This window comes from Vipera ursinii (assembly GCF_947247035.1).
Source record: "Vipera ursinii genome assembly, chromosome: 1".
In the NCBI taxonomy this organism is placed as follows: Eukaryota; Metazoa; Chordata; class Lepidosauria; order Squamata; family Viperidae; genus Vipera; species Vipera ursinii.
In genome coordinates this window covers 96,020,320-96,038,076 of record NC_139512.1, presented here as the reverse complement: position 1 = coordinate 96,038,076, position 17,757 = coordinate 96,020,320, and the positions used below count along the sequence as shown (strand labels likewise).

Here is a 17,757-nt window from a genome sequence, read left to right as displayed (position 1 = left end):
CTGAAGGTAACACAAGAATGGGGTGGATGGGAAATACTTTAGGGGCCAATACCAACATTCAAGAAGATCTTGACAAGCTAAAACCAGAAAGTAGAAACAAGTATCACTTTCAATAATGACAAATGCAAAGTCCTGCATCTGGATAGATAAAATAAAGGCATAAGTGTAAGAGCTAGTTTGTTCTAGTGGCAAAGGTTATGCAATTGCCAAAAGAAGAAAAAGCAAATGCAATCCTAGGCTGCATCAACTGAAGTAAAGTCTCAAGTTCAAAAGAAGTAATTTCTCCTCTCTATTCTGCACTGGTCAAACCACATGTACAACCACATGCATACAGTACTGGGGACTATATTTTAGGAAATAGATTTGCAGATTAGAGTATATCCAGAGAAAGAAGTTCAGAGTGGTAAGGCACCTTGATGGGGATACTTATGAGGAGGAATTGGGTATGTTCGGCTTGGAGAGCAGAAGACTTCAGGGAGACATCATAGCGGAGCATCGGAAGGGCTATCATGTAGAAGAGGGGCAGATTTTTTCAGAGTTATTCCAGGAGAAGAAAGCGGTTTTAATTATATAAAAGTAATTTTGATAAGATATCAGGAGTTTTTAATTGTAAAAGCTGTTCAACAATTTTAAAGATCACCCCAGGCAATGGTGGATTCTCACTAGATAATTTTCACTGATAGTCTTCTCTGGGATCCTGTATGGTGGAAAGCTGCACTGTCCAGAAACTGGACTAGATAATCTTTCTAATCCTTCCAATGTATGGTTTTATGGTTTCTCATAGCATACCCTGGCATAACTAGTTGTTTTGGGAAAAATACTCTGATGTTTCTCCTCAGTAGTTATAAGTCAATTTCACCAAGCCAGTAGTATTCCATCAGTTCAACTTTTAAAAAGAAAGACAATGACTTACAGAAAATAAATATTTTTTTGAAGGAACATGATTTTAAACAGGAACTTAACTGCAGTTATGTTTAAAGTTCTTAAGCAAAAAATATTTTTACTAGTTCAAAACTGTTGCCTACTATAAATAAGTATGAAAAAGATGGAATGCCTATAAATATCATATTTATTTGTTTATTTATTTAATTCAGTTGAGGTACCACTTGACTCCAGCTGATTCTGGACAGCTCACAATGTTTTACCATAGAAAATCGATACATACCAAAACAAGATGGGATGGAGATTATACAGTACACATACATACTAAGGGGCAGTTTGTAGACCATGTGTTCTATAATCAATAATTAACTTCCTTAGGTTTAAGATTAAGGATGAAACTGCACTGTTTGCATCTCTTAGCACTCTTTCCAAGTGGCTTTTTAAAACAATATAAGAGATAAATATATGCAGGTAATGTATTCTGCCTATATTGCTTCAGCAAAGGGACATACAAAATTATGTTCAAACTTGTTATACTTCTCTGACTGCTTTGGAAATGGTCTTTTAGATAGCAATACATTTGCATATTGCCGATTATAATGCTGATAGAAGAAGGTGCTTGCTATTTATATAAGGTAGAAATCAAACTGGAAAGTTTTCTAACTGAACTGTAGAACTGATTACACAAGTATGCATTTAATCTAGATCAGATCCTTTGATAGTGAATTATGTAATTGATAATACAATGGACAAAACATGACAGGAATAATAGGAGTAAAAGAATGCTTTTAAAATGATCTGCTTTTCTTAAAGCCTGGGGTTAGGAAAATATTATTTTTTATTTTTAAACTACATCAGGAGTATAAAATATGCAGCTTTTAGAACATGTGTGGCCAATGGGAGATTGAATATAACTCCAACTATCACATTAGAATAGATGGGGCCAACAATTTGGATTTTTTGTTTGGCAAGGCTTAATCTATCTATTTCATCTCCTAAGCATCCACCCCAAAGATACAAAAATAGCTTGAGTCCCATTCATTTTGGCAGCTTTTCCCTTCCACTTGCTTTTCTGATAAAAAGGAAAATCTGCAGTTTTCTCTTCAGGAGAATTTCACTATTCTTGCATCCTCTATTGATTTTTTAAAAAAACCAACAGGAGGGAGAGGGGAGTACTCAATATTGCGATTACAAAAATTTCTCTTGAGGCAAATGAGCAGTTCAGAAATGTGAAAAATAAATAAGTAAAACAAAATGCTGACATAAAAAACCCACATAAAATGAAGTTAAGAAAAAAAGGAAGGTGTTTTCTTCCTTCAGGGTTAAAAAAAAGAGATTGAATTTATATATAGGGTTTTCTTAATATGAACTAGGATAAAGATTAATGAGTCAATGGAGGTACATATTATTCCCCACAGCAATGAGAAGCAGAGATGGTTAAACTGATTCTTTTATCCACAGATGAGAACATATTTAATCTTGCTTCTATTTTGAAATTGATTCCAGATTTTGTACTTGCAATGAAAAAGAAAATGAAATTTTGATTTTGTTTCTGTTGATTAGATAGGTTTATTGTTATAGAAATGGTTTGTGCATACTGTTGTGTAAAAGCAAAAAGTTGTGATTGTAATGTTGTTATCTTAATCTGTGCTAAAGAGAGTCAGAAGTTGGTGCCTTTTCCCCCCTCTTCTTTGATCACACTATCTTTTTTCTTTTCCCTTCCCCCTTTTCTAGTATTCTAATATTTTTTTAATTTTTCTTTGTATTTTATATTTTGACAAACTAATAAAAAATTAAGAAAAAAACTTGGAATTTACACACTTAGTTAACTTTCCCTCTGTCATAAATCTATCTAGATCTAGATCCTATCCAGATCTCGAACTTGTCTGAGAAAAAAGATGAAAGACATCTTAAAAAAATGTAGAAAATATTATTGTTATGTATTAGGCTCAGTTGTAACACAACTGGTAAGCTGGAGCAGCTAACGGCTCTCCAGCAACCCAGACTCCAGGTCTCCAGTGCTGCTATTGGCTGTCCCTAGGCGGCAATGGGTTGCTTTAAACCTATTGGCTGCCACCTAGGGGCCAGGCTATAAATTGCTGCAAGCTGCAGCCCAATTCTCAGTTCAGATTCTGCAAGCAATAAACCATGAGCTTTGTTGAACCCACTTGCCTCGTCTCCTTTCCTGTGCGAAGAACTCACTACACAACAATTATCATCCTCCCTCTCTGCTGGAAATTATGTCTTTACAAAAATTTTCTTGCCCCAACATAGGAATATGGCAGGAGTCAGCTTTAATAATGTAGAAAGCAATCAGTGCAGAATTCTGATCATAGCTTAGGGAACTGAAAAGATAAACCAGGCTTACCTCAGCTTTGTTCTGCTTCTCTTCATACTCGCTTTGTTCCTTCTCCATTCCAACCAGTTTGATTTTCAGATCTGAAACTTCTGCCATTAAATCCAATTTCTGAGTTTCTAGCAACGTCCGACTTAACAGTTCCTGAAAAAAGAGAACATGACTTTTCCAGCTATTCAATTCTAAAATAACAGAAATGGTCTTTTACCCATCTGTTTCTGATTTTAACAATGAATATGCAACATCTACTTTACTGTTGTTGTTGTTATTGTTGTTGTTATTGTTATTATTCGTCCTACAGTCAGATGTTTAGACTGGATTTGGCATTTTTGTCCACCCAGTAAGTCCTTCCCAAGAACCTGGGATAGGCATGTTTGATGGTGTTAAAGCTACCGTTGCAGGATATAAGCTGTTCTAAGTAAAACTGTGTTTTGCAATTGACTGACGGTGATTTTGTCAGTGCCAATGGTGATCAAGTGGTGCTCCAGATGTTTTAGATTTGTACTCAAGATACCAATTATTATTGGTACCCATTTTGCTTTCTTTTGCCACAATCATTTTGACTATTTGCAGCTCCTTGTATTTTATGATTTATTATTATTATTACTATGTACTACAGTAATTACTTTATTATCCAAGAGATTTACCATTCGGTATATGGTTTGTTAAGCATGTTTTGAATTATGGAAGCAGTCAAATAAATATGTAGTACCAGTAAATAAAATAAGTCATAACTGTTAGAACAGAGTAAAAATACCAAAAATAAAGGGTTTTTCCCCCCTAGGGTTCATCCAGAATAAAGAACAAAATTGTTTTACTATTTTAGGTTTAGAAAATTATATATGAGAGATTGGATTTTTAAGGAGAAAATAGCAGCTGGGGAAAATGTTTGCCCTTTTCCCCTCTTTCTTCCCACAAAGATGACTAGATAGGGCATATTTCACAAATACAAATACAAAGGAATTCTGTATATTAGAAACTGCAACAAATGTACCTGTGGCCAAGTGAGGGAGGGCATCCATTTTAACTCAGATGGCTGGTAGTGACAGTTAAAGTAAAAATTCCCCAGAAAGATCCATTGAAATCTATAAACCATCCCCACTCTACAAATTAATCCTGGGTTTTTTTTTTGTGAGTGGGATTGTTCTAGTCTAAAATTCCCACAAATTGTTGGGTGGAACAATCTTAAAAAGAACCAGAAGATAAATAAGCATTAAGGATTCCAGAAAGTCACATGACAATATATGGAGATACTATTTCTAATAGTGTCATGTCTCATTTTTCTCACAGCTAGCTCTCTAACCCCATCTTTTCTGGAAGCTGGAAAAATGAACATTAATATCGGCAAGGGAGCACTAAATAAACACTAAAAAACCCTTTGCAAATGGCATCAAAATCAAATCAGCTGAGTAATTTTATTCACAGATGCTGTAAAAGACATGACAAGAAACAATGGGTTAAATTATAAGGAAAAAATGTTTTTTCAGTTGGAAGTCAGAGAAAATGTCCTAATTTCCTCAGTTGTTCAAAAATAAAATAGTGGTGGACTCTCCTTCACTGAAAGTGCTTAAATAGAAATGATCACATGTCAGTAATGCTACAGTGGTAGGTTTCTGCCCTGGGCAGAGGTTTGGACCACATGATCGCCAAGGTCCTCTTCAATTTTTACATTCCATGAGTAAATGATTACTAGCACTGGAACTAGAAATTTGCCCTAAAATGAAGAGGCCTAATAGTGAACATTTCAAATAAATGAAGCACAAGTACCGTATATACTTGAGTATAAGCCGACTCGAGTATAAGCCGAGACCCCCAATTTCACCCCCAAAAACTGGAAAAAGTTATTGACTCGAGTATAAGCCGATCCGCCGTTCTGCAAGCCTCTGCCGCCAGCAGAGGCTCGATCTGCCATTTTGCAAGCCTGAATACACAGGAATACCCTGTGTAGCCGCGGCTCGTCGGCAGGTCTCCGTTCCTCCTGCCGACCTTTGGGGAGGTTTGGGCGCCTCCCCAAACCTCCCCAAACCTCGGCAGGTCTCCGTTCCTCCTGCCGACCTTTGGGGAGGTTTGGGCGCCTCCCCAAACCTCCCCAAACCTCGGCAGGTCTCCGTTCCTCCGCGCAGACCTGCCGACCTTTGGGGAGGTTTGGGCGCCTCCCCAAACGTCCCCAAACCTCGGCAGGTCTCCGTTCCTGTTTGGGGAGGTTTGGGCGCCTCCCCAAACGTCCCCAAACCTCGGCAGGTCTCCGTTCCTCCGCGCAGACCTGCCGACCTTTGGGGAGGTTTGGGCGCCTCCCCAAACGTCCCCAAACCTCGGCAGGTCTCCGTTCCTGTTTGGGGAGGTTTGGGCGCCTCCCCAAACCTCCCCAAACCTCGGCAGGTCTCCGTTCCTGTTTGGGGAGGTTTGGGCGCCTCCCCAAACCTCCCCAAGCCTCGGCAGGTCTCCGTTCCTCCGCGCAGACCTGCCGACCTTTGGGGAGGTTTGGGCGCCTCCCCAAACCTCCCCAAACCTCGGCAGGTCTCCGTTCCTGTTTGGGGAGGTTTGGGCGCCTCCCCAAACGTCCCCAAACCTCGGCAGGTCTCCGTTCCTGTTTGGGGAGGTTTGGGCGCCTCCCCAAACGTCCCCAAACCTCGGCAGGTCTCCGTTCCTCCGCGCAGACCTGCCGACCTTTGGGGAGGTTTGGGCGCCTCCCCAAACGTCCCCAAACCTCGGCAGGTCTCCGTTCCTGTTTGGGGAGGTTTGGGCGCCTCCCCAAACCTCCCCAAACCTCGGCAGGTCTCCGTTCCTCCGTGCAGACCTGCCGACCTTTGGGGAGGTTTGGGCGCCTCCCCAAACGTCCCCAAACCTCGGCAGGTCTCCGTTCCTGTTTGGGGAGGTTTGGGCGCCTCCCCAAACGTCCCCAAACCTCGGCAGGTCTCCGTTCCTCCGCGCAGACCTGCCGACCTTTGGGGAGGTTTGGGCGCCTCCCCAAACGTCCCCAAACCTCGGCAGGTCTCCGTTCCTGTTTGGGGAGGTTTGGGCGCCTCCCCAAACCTCCCCAAACCTCCCCAAACCTCGGCAGGTCTCCGTTCCTCCGCGCAGACCTGCCGAGGTTTGGGGAGGTTTGGGGAGGCGCCCAAACCTCCCCAAAGGTCGGCAGGAAGAACGGAGACCTGCCGAGGTTTGGGGAGGTTTGGGGAGGCGCCCAAACCTCCCCAAAGGTCGGCAGGTCTGCGCGGAGGAACGGAGACCTGCCGAGGTTTGGGGAGGTTTGGGGAGGCGCCCAAACCTCCCCAAACAGGAACGGAGACCTGCCGAGGTTTGGGGAGGTTTGGGGAGGCGCCCAAACCTCCCCAAACGTCGGCAGGTCTGCGCGGAGGAACGGAGACCTGCCGAGGCTTGGGGAGGTTTGGGGAGGCGCCCAAACCTCCCCAAACAGGAACGGAGACCTGCCGAGGTTTGGGGAGGTTTGGGGAGGCGCCCAAACCTCCCCAAACAGGAACGGAGACCTGCCGAGGTTTGGGGAGGTTTGGGGAGGCGCCCAAACCTCCCCAAAGGTCGGCAGGTCTGCGCGGAGGAACGGAGACCTGCCGAGGTTTGGGGAGGTTTGGGGAGGCGCCCAAACCTCCCCAAACAGGAACGGAGACCTGCCGAGGTTTGGGGAGGTTTGGGGAGGCGCCCAAACCTCCCCAAACGTCGGCAGGTCTGCGCGGAGGAACGGAGACCTGCCGAGGTTTGGGGAGGTTTGGGGAGGCGCCCAAACCTCCCCAAACAGGAACGGAGACCTGCCGAGGTTTGGGGACGTTTGGGGAGGCGCCCAAACCTCCCCAAAGGTCGGCAGGTCTGCACGGAGGAACGGAGACCTGCCGAGGTTTGGGGAGGTTTGGGGAGGCGCCCAAACCTCCCCAAACAGGAACGGAGACCTGCCGAGGTTTGGGGACGTTTGGGGAGGCGCCCAAACCTCCCCAAAGGTCGGCAGGTCTGCGCGGAGGAACGGAGACCTGCCGAGGTTTGGGGACGTTTGGGGAGGCGCCCAAACCTCCCCAAACAGGAACGGAGACCTGCCGAGGTTTGGGGACGTTTGGGGAGGCGCCCAAACCTCCCCAAAGGTCGGCAGGTCTGCGCGGAGGAACGGAGACCTGCCGAGGTTTGGGGAGGCGCCCAAACCTCCCCAAACAGGAACGGAGACCTGCCGAGGTTTGGGGAGGCGCCCAAACCTCCCCAAACAGGAACGGAGACCTGCCGAGGTTTGGGGACGTTTGGGGAGGCGCCCAAACCTCCCCAAAGGTCGGCAGGTCTGCGCGGAGGAACGGAGACCTGCCGAGGTTTGGGGACGTTTGGGGAGGCGCCCAAACCTCCCCAAACAGGAACGGAGACCTGCCGAGGTTTGGGGACGTTTGGGGAGGCGCCCAAACCTCCCCAAAGGTCGGCAGGTCTGCGCGGAGGAACGGAGACCTGCCGAGGTTTGGGGAGGTTTGGGGAGGCGCCCAAACCTCCCCAAACAGGAACGGAGACCTGCCGAGGTTTGGGGAGGTTTGGGGAGGCGCCCAAACCTCCCCAAAGGTCGGCAGGTCTGCGCGGAGGAACGGAGACCTGCCGAGGTTTGGGGAGGTTTGGGGAGGCGCCCAAAGCTCCCCAAACAGGAACGGAGACCTGCCGAGGTTTGGGGACGTTTGGGGAGGCGCCCAAACCTCCCCAAAGGTCGGCAGGTCTGCGCGGAGGAACGGAGACCTGCCGAGGTTTGGGGACGTTTGGGGAGGCGCCCAAACCTCCCCAAACAGGAACGGAGACCTGCCGAGGTTTGGGGAGGTTTGGGGAGGCGCCCAAACCTCCCCAAACGTCGGCAGGTCTGCGCGGAGGAACGGAGACCTGCCGAGGTTTGGGGAGACGCCCAAACCTCCCCAAACGTCGGCAAGTCTCCGTTCCTCCGCGCCCTGCCTGCCTGCTTCTTTCCGCTGCGGAAAGAAGCAGGCAGGCAAGGCGCGGAGTTTGGGGAGGTGCGCGCGCACCTCCCCAAACCTCCCCAAACTTCGGCAGGTCTCGGACGGCGGTGGCTTGGGAGAGGTGCGGGCGATCCCGGAAGCACCAAAGCCTCGGCCGCGCACAAGTCCTCGGTAAGTTTTTTTTGTTGACTGGAGTATAAGCCGAAGTGGAATTTTTCAGCCCAAAAAGTGGGCTGAAAAATTCGGCTTATACTCAAGTATATACGGTAATTTCTGTTTTGTGTTACAGTCAATAAACAACTTTTTTGCATGAAGGCAACACCTATTAAAAAAGAAGGAAATAGTGAATACTAAAGATAGCAGCGATAGACAAAAGTTGTTGATTCCACTCCTTCAAATAGTCTGGTAGTCTAAGGAAATATCAAATTTCTGGAATAGTTTTAATTGTCAAGAAAGAGATAATTATTGCAGGATTAACTTGGAGTCAATTGTAATTCAACAAAGGCTTCATAAAAGGTGAGAACAACTATCCAAGAATTACAGGACGTTTTCTCGCCTGGAAGAAGATGCTGTGACCAAAATACAATGTCAGTTGTTCATGAAATACATCAATATACAGACTTATTCTTGTGTTTACTGATTTTTCAGGAGCATTTGACAGTATCCATTGGCAATGGTATAAATGGTGCTACTCCAGAAGGTGTTCCTGCTAAAACAATATGCCCCTTGCTCCACTTATACAATATATGAAGGACAAAGTTCCTGGTAATGACAAAATGTCCAAAGGCTTCCCTGTATATATTGGTGAAAGGCAAGATGGGATTGCTCTGTCTTGGGATTCAACACTATGATTAATGCAGTAAAGTGGAAGTCTACTTTTTAGGATGGTGTCATATTTGGACAAGATGACTTCATCACAGATTAAATGTTATTTTGCAGCCAATGAAAGAAAGATATGCCTATGAAATCATGCTTAATATAAAAACTCCTGCTTATATCTAACCATCAATATTGACAAGACCAAGGTATTCACAACCAATGATTCCTAGACAACCGCACCCTTTGATGAAGCTCACTTGAGCGATTTACATACATTGGCCAAATTATGCAAGAATATAAAATAGTTGCCACAGACAATATCAACAACCAAATTGGCCAGGCTGCTTTAGCCTTCAGAAAGGTGTTTCTAGAGAAAACCCAGCATAAGGTGCTGCCAAAATGTACAGTTATCAATAATCGATTATCAATGCATAAAGTCAAGGACCTTACTTTCAAAATGATTTGAAGAAGGTTGAAGTTTTCTAAAGGTTCTGCCTGAGCCAAATAGTAGAGATTATAATCTATGCAAAAATACAAAGTGAAACTGTTAAAAGAATGGCACTGCAACCAATTTATGCTAGTTGAGTAAATTCAGAAACATAACTATTGCATGACCCCTGCCAACTTTCTCATTAACATCTCAGGAAATCACACCAGGGAACTGGAAAATACAAAGATGAGCTCCAAAAAACAAAAACAAAAAACCCTTAGCTGAAGCATATGGAAGAAATCCCAGGAAACAGGACCACAACAAAACCATAACAAAACAAAAACCGGAGGAATATTCTATGTGATATCAGCAAACTGATAGTATCTACTAATTACTGTAGATCAGGGGTGTCAAACTGCCGGCTTGAGGGCCGGTTGCATCATGCAGAGGCCTTGCCCACCCCTGCTCCAGCAATGAGAAAAATGTCACGATACATCGTGACATGTCATGTGACACGGCGAGTTTGACACCCATGCTGAATATGTTTACGAGATATAAACCGAGGACTTTTAACATCAAGATCAGGTCTGAAAGGCATGCAGAAAAATGTCAAAGAAGTAGACATGAGGCATTTGAACACATTTTAGAATGTTATACAAGTAGAAGTGTTAAACTACCGGCCCATGGGCCGGTTGCATCATGCTGAGGCCACACCCACCCCAGCTCCAGCAATGCAAAAAAAGTCATGATACGTCATGACATGTCACATGATGCGGCAATTTTGACACTTTCTTTTTAATTGAAAAGTTTTACAAAATTTAAATAATAACCCCCCCCTCTCCCCATCAACCCTCCCCCCCCAGACTTCCCAAAGCAGAATACAGGGTATTACATATAGCAATCTTATGCAAACATATGCTAAATATCTATTACGATAACAAACCTTCCACCCTTTCACTCCCTTATAACAAAACTAAAGTAATTATAATAACACTTCTATAATTGTTAAGAATTATTCATATGCTATTTGAAACTTTTTAGTCCCATATTTGTTTTGAATATAATCAATCCATCTTTTCCATTCCAAAATATATTTTTCTTGTGACTGTTCTTTCAAATATGCTGAAACTTTTGCCATTTCAGCTATGTCCATTACTTTAAGTATCCATTGTTCTATTGTAGGTAAATCTTCTTTCTTCCAATGTTGCGCCACCAGCAGTCTGGCTGCCGTTATTAAGTGTAACATTAATTTAGTTTCTATAACAGTACAATCCGAAATAATCCCCAATAAGAATAGCTGCGGAGTAAATCTTATTTTTTTCTTAAAAACTTTCTGAAAAATCCACCATATTTTTATCCAAAAGGCTTTAACATTTTTACATGTCCACCATATATAATAATAAGTTGCCTCTTCACTACCACATCTCCAACACTTAGGTGGCTGATTTGGATACACACATGCTAACTTTTCAGGATCTAAATGCCATCTATAAAACATCTTATAAAAATTCTCTCTTAAGTTTTGTGCTTGTGTAAATTTTACATTTCTAACCCAAATTTTTTCCCAAGTATCCATCATTATGGGCTCTTGAATATTCTGAGCCCATTTTATCATACAATCTTTAACTAACTCCGATTCTGAATCAATCTCTATAAGAGCATTATATAACCTTTTTATATGCGATTTACTTTGATCTCTAATTTGCTTTATCAAATTTTCATCAACTTTTATTATACCAATTTTCTGATCTTCTTTCCATCTAGCTTGTAATTGTATAAACTGAAACCAAGTCTGTACTATCTTTTCTTCCTTTAAAACATTTAAAGGTTTCAGTTTCAAAATATTCCCTTCCATCCTAAGAAGTTCTTTATAAGTAATCACATCTTGTTTCTGTTCCACATTTATATTTCCTATTGCATGTCTAGGTATTTCCCATATAGGTATTTTATTATTTAATATATATTGGTACTTTTTCCAAACTCGGAACAAAGCGTTCCTTAAAATATGAGTCTTAAAAATATTATCCACCTTTTTGTCATAAAATAAATACGCATGCCATCCATACAATAAATCATACCCCTCAATATTCAATATTCTTTCATCTGTTAAATTGAACCAATCACTAATTGTTGATAACACAACTGCATCATCATATAATCTCAAATTGGGCATCTTCAAACCCCCTCTCTCACATGCATCTTGCATTATTTTAAGCTTTACTCTCAGTCTTTTCCCTGCCCAGATAAATTTATTAATACCTTTTTGCCACTCATTTAAATTTGCATCTTTCTTAAGTATTGGTATCATTTGGAACAAAAATAAAAATTTTGGTAAGACATTCATCTTCACGGCTGCTATTCTCCCCAACCAAGACAATTGTAATTTTTTCCAACTATCAATCTCCTTTTGTACTTTTTGCCATAACAATTCATAATTGTTTTTATATAATTTCACATTCGATGCTGTGATATATACCCCCAAGTATTTAACCTTTTTTACTATTTCAAATCCTGTTGATTTTTCTAACGCTTCTCTTTGTTTTATGGTCATATTTTTTGTTAATATTTTAGTTTTTTGCTTATTAACTTTAAATCCAGAAACTTGTCCATATTGTATTATCACATCCAATAATTCTAAAACCGATTGAGTAGGTTGACTTAAAGTAACAACCAAGTCATCTGGACACTTGTGTTATACAGATAGACCTTGACTTATGACCACAATTGAGCCCAAAATTTCTGTTAAGTGAGACACTTGTTAAGTGAGTTTTGCCCCATTTTACAATCTTTCTTGCCACAGTTGTTAAGTGAATCACTGCAGTTGATAAGCTAGTAACCCAGCTGTTAAGTGAATCTGGATCTCCCATTAACTTTGCTTGTTAGGAGGTCACAAAAGGGGATCACATGACCTTGACACAGCAATGGTCATAAATATGAACCAGTTGCCAAGCATCTGAATTTTGAACACATGATCATGGGGTTGCTACAAAGGTTGTAAGTATGAAAAATAGCCATAAGTCACATTTTTTATTGCCATTGTAACGGTCACTAAACAAACTGTTGTAAGCTGAGGACTACCTGTACAAAAACATTGTTCAACAATATAGAAGCAGTTTTCCACTGTACTGTGTTATACATAAATACATCACATTTTAGCTGAACATATAAATGTGCATCATAATGTACACATCATATCAAAACATCTATACTGTCCTAAACCTCTATGAACTACAATTATAAACTCTCAAGGTTTGTTTTATATTTTTATTTAATCCAGATTACATTTCAGTGAGGCCATCTTAAATGTTAACCAAATGACACTTGTGGCCCAGAAAATATGCTGAACTGAAAATTATTTGAAGTGGAGCTTAAAGAAATCACCATGGTGCAGTTACTAACATGTGGAAGTAATTACTTCTATTTTCAAGCAGATGCTTACGTTGACCAATTCGCTAGTGGAATATGGCCCACTTTGCTATGTGGAAATTAAAGAGTATTCCAGCGGTATGATGCAATTGGAAGGCAGCTTAAATAAACATGCAGTTGTAAGAAGTAAAAGTACAGTTCAGAGTTGTTACTTTTGAAGTGAAAATACAATATATGCCATCTGAAATCTATAGAAACTCCAATATGAATGGCAAAGAACTCAGAGTAGAGCCATAGAAAATGGAATATATACTATTTACAGCATTATGCTTCCATCTAAATTATTGTTTTATTTATATTAATATATATGTATTTATTATCAATTAAAACAGTTTCCAAGAAAAGAATTGATTTCATGAAAACAATGAAGGTGGCATGATTGAAAAAGTTATGAATGATTCATACACTTATCAATCACTCATATTTTTCAAATAAAGGTAAAGGTAAAGGTTCCCCCGGACAAGCGTGCTAGTCGTTTCCAACTCTAGGGGCCGGTGCTCATCTCCGTTTCACAGCCGAAGAGCCAGCACTTGTCCGAGGATGTCTCCGTGGTCATGTGGCCGGCCTGACTAGATGCCAAAGGCGCACGGAACGCTGTTACCTTCCTGCCATAGTGGTCCCTATTTTTCTACTTGCATTTTTACGTGCTTTCGAACTGCTAGGTTGGCAGAAGCTGGGATGAGTAACAGGCGCTCACTCTGCTATGCGGCACTCGGGATTCGACTCGCCAAGCTGCCGATCTTCTGATCGACAAGCTCAGCGTCCTAACCCACTGAGCCACCGCATCCCTATTTTTGAAATATAATACTATAAATTAGCAGTGTAAATTATTTTTTAGTTTGATTTTTAAACTAAAGATCTTCCATGAGATTATTTGCATGTTATGATTTACAAGTGTAATTTGCAAAAATGTGAAATACATTGAATAAATATATAAATATTTCTTAACAGCAATAATATGGTATATTAAATAGTAAGGAAGTATAGAACAGCAGCAAAGATTCATACTGCAATTGTAAGTTCCAAAACAGCACAGTGTTTTTGAAACATTAAGTTTATTTAAAATAAAATTATTTAATAAATACAGTTTGAAAATGCAGCAAAATCCCCAACTATCAGGAATTTAGAAAACAGAAACAAAGCAGAAAATGTTATACTACAATGGAGCAGTCCAAAACAATATATATGCTTTATTAAAATATATATTGTTGAAAGTGCAAACTATTATGTTCTATCTCTTCATGAAAGAAGTTTGGAAAAAATCCTACCTGTTCTGCAAAATTCAGCAAGAATCACCATTGTATGAAGGCTGCAGTTTATAAGAACCATGTGTCAGCTCAGATGTAAAAGGGATGGGATACTACTCATTTAAGTCAAACACCGCTAAGAATCTGACTGTGTTATTACACAGTAACAGGCGTTGGCCTGCAGCCTTCCCCTTCACTGTTTAAAACATTGTAAATCTAAGGAAAAGGAGAAAGCCCAAATTTGCCAGAGCAAACCATTTCAACACATAGGCTTATACATTTATATTCAACACTAATTTTAGATGTAACTCAAAAAAGCTTAAACAAGAATGTTTTTCAGGGGCGAAGATGGTGAGCTTTAAAAAACTAAAAACCTCCTACAGCATTTCAGCAATTAATTACGACTGGCTGTTATAATATCTGCATAGCATCAACAACTAATGCCTTTTTTGTCCTATCTTTTTGAGATCTGAAACCTGAAAGTGGGGGAGAGGGGGCAGTCTTGTTGTCATGTCAGTAAAAATGGCCTGCCTGCCTCTGTGACACAACTCAGCTGAGCTTGGCTAGACTTGTATGAGAGATACCGGTAATCAGGAAACTCAGGGCTAAAGGCCAAACTGGGCCTTTCCAGGACTGAAAAATGTCCTAGAAAAAGGAAAGAGCTTAGGAATAAAATGGTAGCTTCAGAGTTTCCAAGCAAAGCTGAGAAACAGGCATATGTCCCTTGAAGAATGTACATGGCAGAAAATAGCAAAGCTCTGCATTGCAACACGTAAGTCTAATGAATGCATGCTAGAACTGCATAAAACAAAAATAAGAATGGGATCAAATGGGGCTATGCTTTATCCCAGACATCAATTCTGGCTGTACACCATGGATCTTCCCAAAAATAATAATGTTCTTGTAAGTTCCCTCTCAATGTTTGGATGTTGAACATTTTGTTACAAAATTCACATTGTGGCTAAAGATAAAAACAATAATAAAACATCTACATTCACCGTGAGGACTGCAATGGGCAGAAGACTCTCAGAGTCCATCCGTAAATACCAACTAGCAGACAGACAACATGTTCAAAAACTCCTTAATCTCACAAAACATGGACAGATTCAGCCATAGTTTCAACTGGGGAACTATAAACGACAGGCCAAGCTAAATCCAAAAATGTAAGGGGATTCCTGGAAGCTTAGCATTTAGACAAGTCAGCCATCAATAAGACACAGAGAAATAAACCATATTTATACACCATTCAAAAGAAACAAATAAAGCTATCGATAGTAAATATTAATATGTCCTAGAAACAGTGCTGATAAACCCCAAATGAACTTTGAACTATTAAATTTTAAAAGCGCTGTGGAATACAAATATTAAAAGTAAGAGGATGTGAGACGATTGATTTTTTTTTTCCATCCAGAAGATGAAGTAAGAAAGAGGCCTTCTCTGGATTCCCTGACAAAAGTAACAGAGCATTTTTGTGGTGGCAGCCAATGAATAAATGGAATACCCTCTGCAGAGAGGCTCATTACCATCCTTTTGGTGGCAGGTGAAGATCTTTTTATTTTATTATTTTATTTTCTCAGCTTTTTAAAATTGCACTATAATTCATATTGTTTTAGATTTTTGACAACCATCAGTATGTATTTGTATTGAGATGTATTTGAATTATATAGTATTTTATTTGATCAGATATGTTTTAACTGTTTTATTACATACCACTCTGAAAGCTTCAGCTATTAGTAGTTTAAAGGTTTAAATATACATATACACATACATACATACACACACACACATACACACACACAGTTGCTGTCTCTTCCTTGATCCCGTAGTCGGTACGGTCCGTTCTCCCATGTCCTCAATCATCATAGCTTCCAGCTGTACTGGCATACAAGAATCCTTGCCTAAAGGAGAAATGTCATCTGTGGTTTACCGGATTAGTTTAGTTGCAATGATTGTACAAGCAACTATGTCGGGGAAACTGCAAAGCGCCTGCAGACAAGGATTCACGCACATGAGTCAGCAGTCAGGCAAAATGAACACCGGTCCCAAGTTTGGACATATATGACTGAAAACAACCATACATTTAACTTTGCAGGGGCCGAGGTCATCACCCAGGATTCGACAAAGGGCAGCCACCTGCTAAAGGAAGCCTGGCTGTCTGACCAGTATTCTATTAAGCGGCATGTTGACCTGTTACTGGCATATCAAGCGCTAAGACATGAGCAATCGCGCAGGGGGCCAGAAAGGGCAAATTGACAACTACCCCCCACCCGTGTAATCACTCAGGATAGAAAGGTGAGGGACCCTGAGTACACATCAACTGATATGCCAGTATATATGTATATATGTAAATAGCCAAAGGATGGTGCTATGAAATCACATTTTTTCTGTATGATTCCTGATTGGCTATGTTCCCCAGGTGGTCAAGTCTATTCAAAATATAAAAACATATACTATTTTACATAAAACATTTATTTACAGTAGAGAGGTAAAGGAAAAAAGGAAAATAGAATTCACAAGTGGATTGATTAATAAATACATAGGTTTTAACCCAGAAGCAGCACATTTCATACTGAAAAGAGACAGCAGTGAATATTTAGCAGTTTTAATTTAAAAATAATTACTACTTCCTTCCTGCATTATAGAGAAATTCCTAAGTTACCACAGATAAATTCTTAATTTACCAGAAAGACTGGAGAGAGGTGGCTGGAGTCAACATTAAAGGAACATCACTGAAAACAAATGCTTGCAAGTTTACAGTGCATGAAAATAATCTTGCGTGATGGTCTGTGACCACTTTGGAGAGCTATTTAATTACATTTGCTGAATTGGAATATTATGCTGCCAAAAAGAAAGAAATGTTTAAACTAGCAACAAGAAGAGTGAAAATTTCAATGTGAGTTTGTATAAATACAGGGATCTGGTACCCTGCCATTCCCTGCCTTCCTGGACTCCATAATGTGCCACTGCCCACAGTACCCCGCTGCCCCTCCACGGCCTCCAGCAGCCCACCTGGGGCCTCTGTCAGCCATTCTATGGCTTCTGTGGAGATGTCAGCCCTCTGTCAGTCCTCCACTGGCTTCCACTGAGCTGCCCAATGCCTCCCCTGGCTCTCCTGTGGTTTCTGCTGACCCACCTGAGGCCTCCATTGACTCTCTTATAGCCACCACCATATTAGCCATGCTTCCTACTGCCTGCCTGCAGCACTGCTCCCTCCACACTCCTTACCTGGTATTCCCATCTTTCCTCACTTAACAGCCCACATGGCCTGGGATTACAATGGCAACCTGGACTGCCAGGATTGCTTTCATTAAGCAATGTACTCGTGTAACATCATGTTTTATGACCCTATTGCTTAGCAACAGCAATCTTGATCCCAACTGCTACCATAAATCAAGGACTACCTAAACTTCAGAGGGGAAGGTAAGCTATCCTGTGGTGTATGTTTTTATGTTCTATGATTTGGATCTCAGAAAGAAAGGATGGGATCAAACTTTTGTTTAGAAAAAATATCTCATCTGCTCCCCAGTTTTTGTTGTTGTTTTCTTAGTTTCCTAACACTCCTATGAGATAGATTAGATTGAAAGATAATGGCTGGCTCAAAATCATTCAATTACTTTTATGGCTGAGTAGAGATTTGAAACTGAATGTCCCAGGTGGACTCCAGTACTGTTATCT

At 41.2% G+C, this 17,757-nt stretch overlaps 1 protein-coding gene across 7 annotated transcripts in view; it reads right to left on the bottom strand.

Annotated features, from left to right (window-relative positions):
* The window catches only part of PPFIBP2 (PPFIA binding protein 2), an 85,611-nt gene that overhangs the window by 50,652 nt on the left and 17,202 nt on the right, over nucleotides 1-17,757 (bottom strand). For all 7 annotated transcript variants that reach the window (XM_083348898.1, XM_083348901.1, XM_083348900.1 and 4 more), the window contains one exon: nucleotides 3,251-3,382. In XM_083348898.1, coding sequence (XP_083205024.1) covers nucleotides 3,251-3,382 — 132 coding nt within the window. The remainder of the gene's footprint in view (nucleotides 1-3,250; nucleotides 3,383-17,757) is intronic.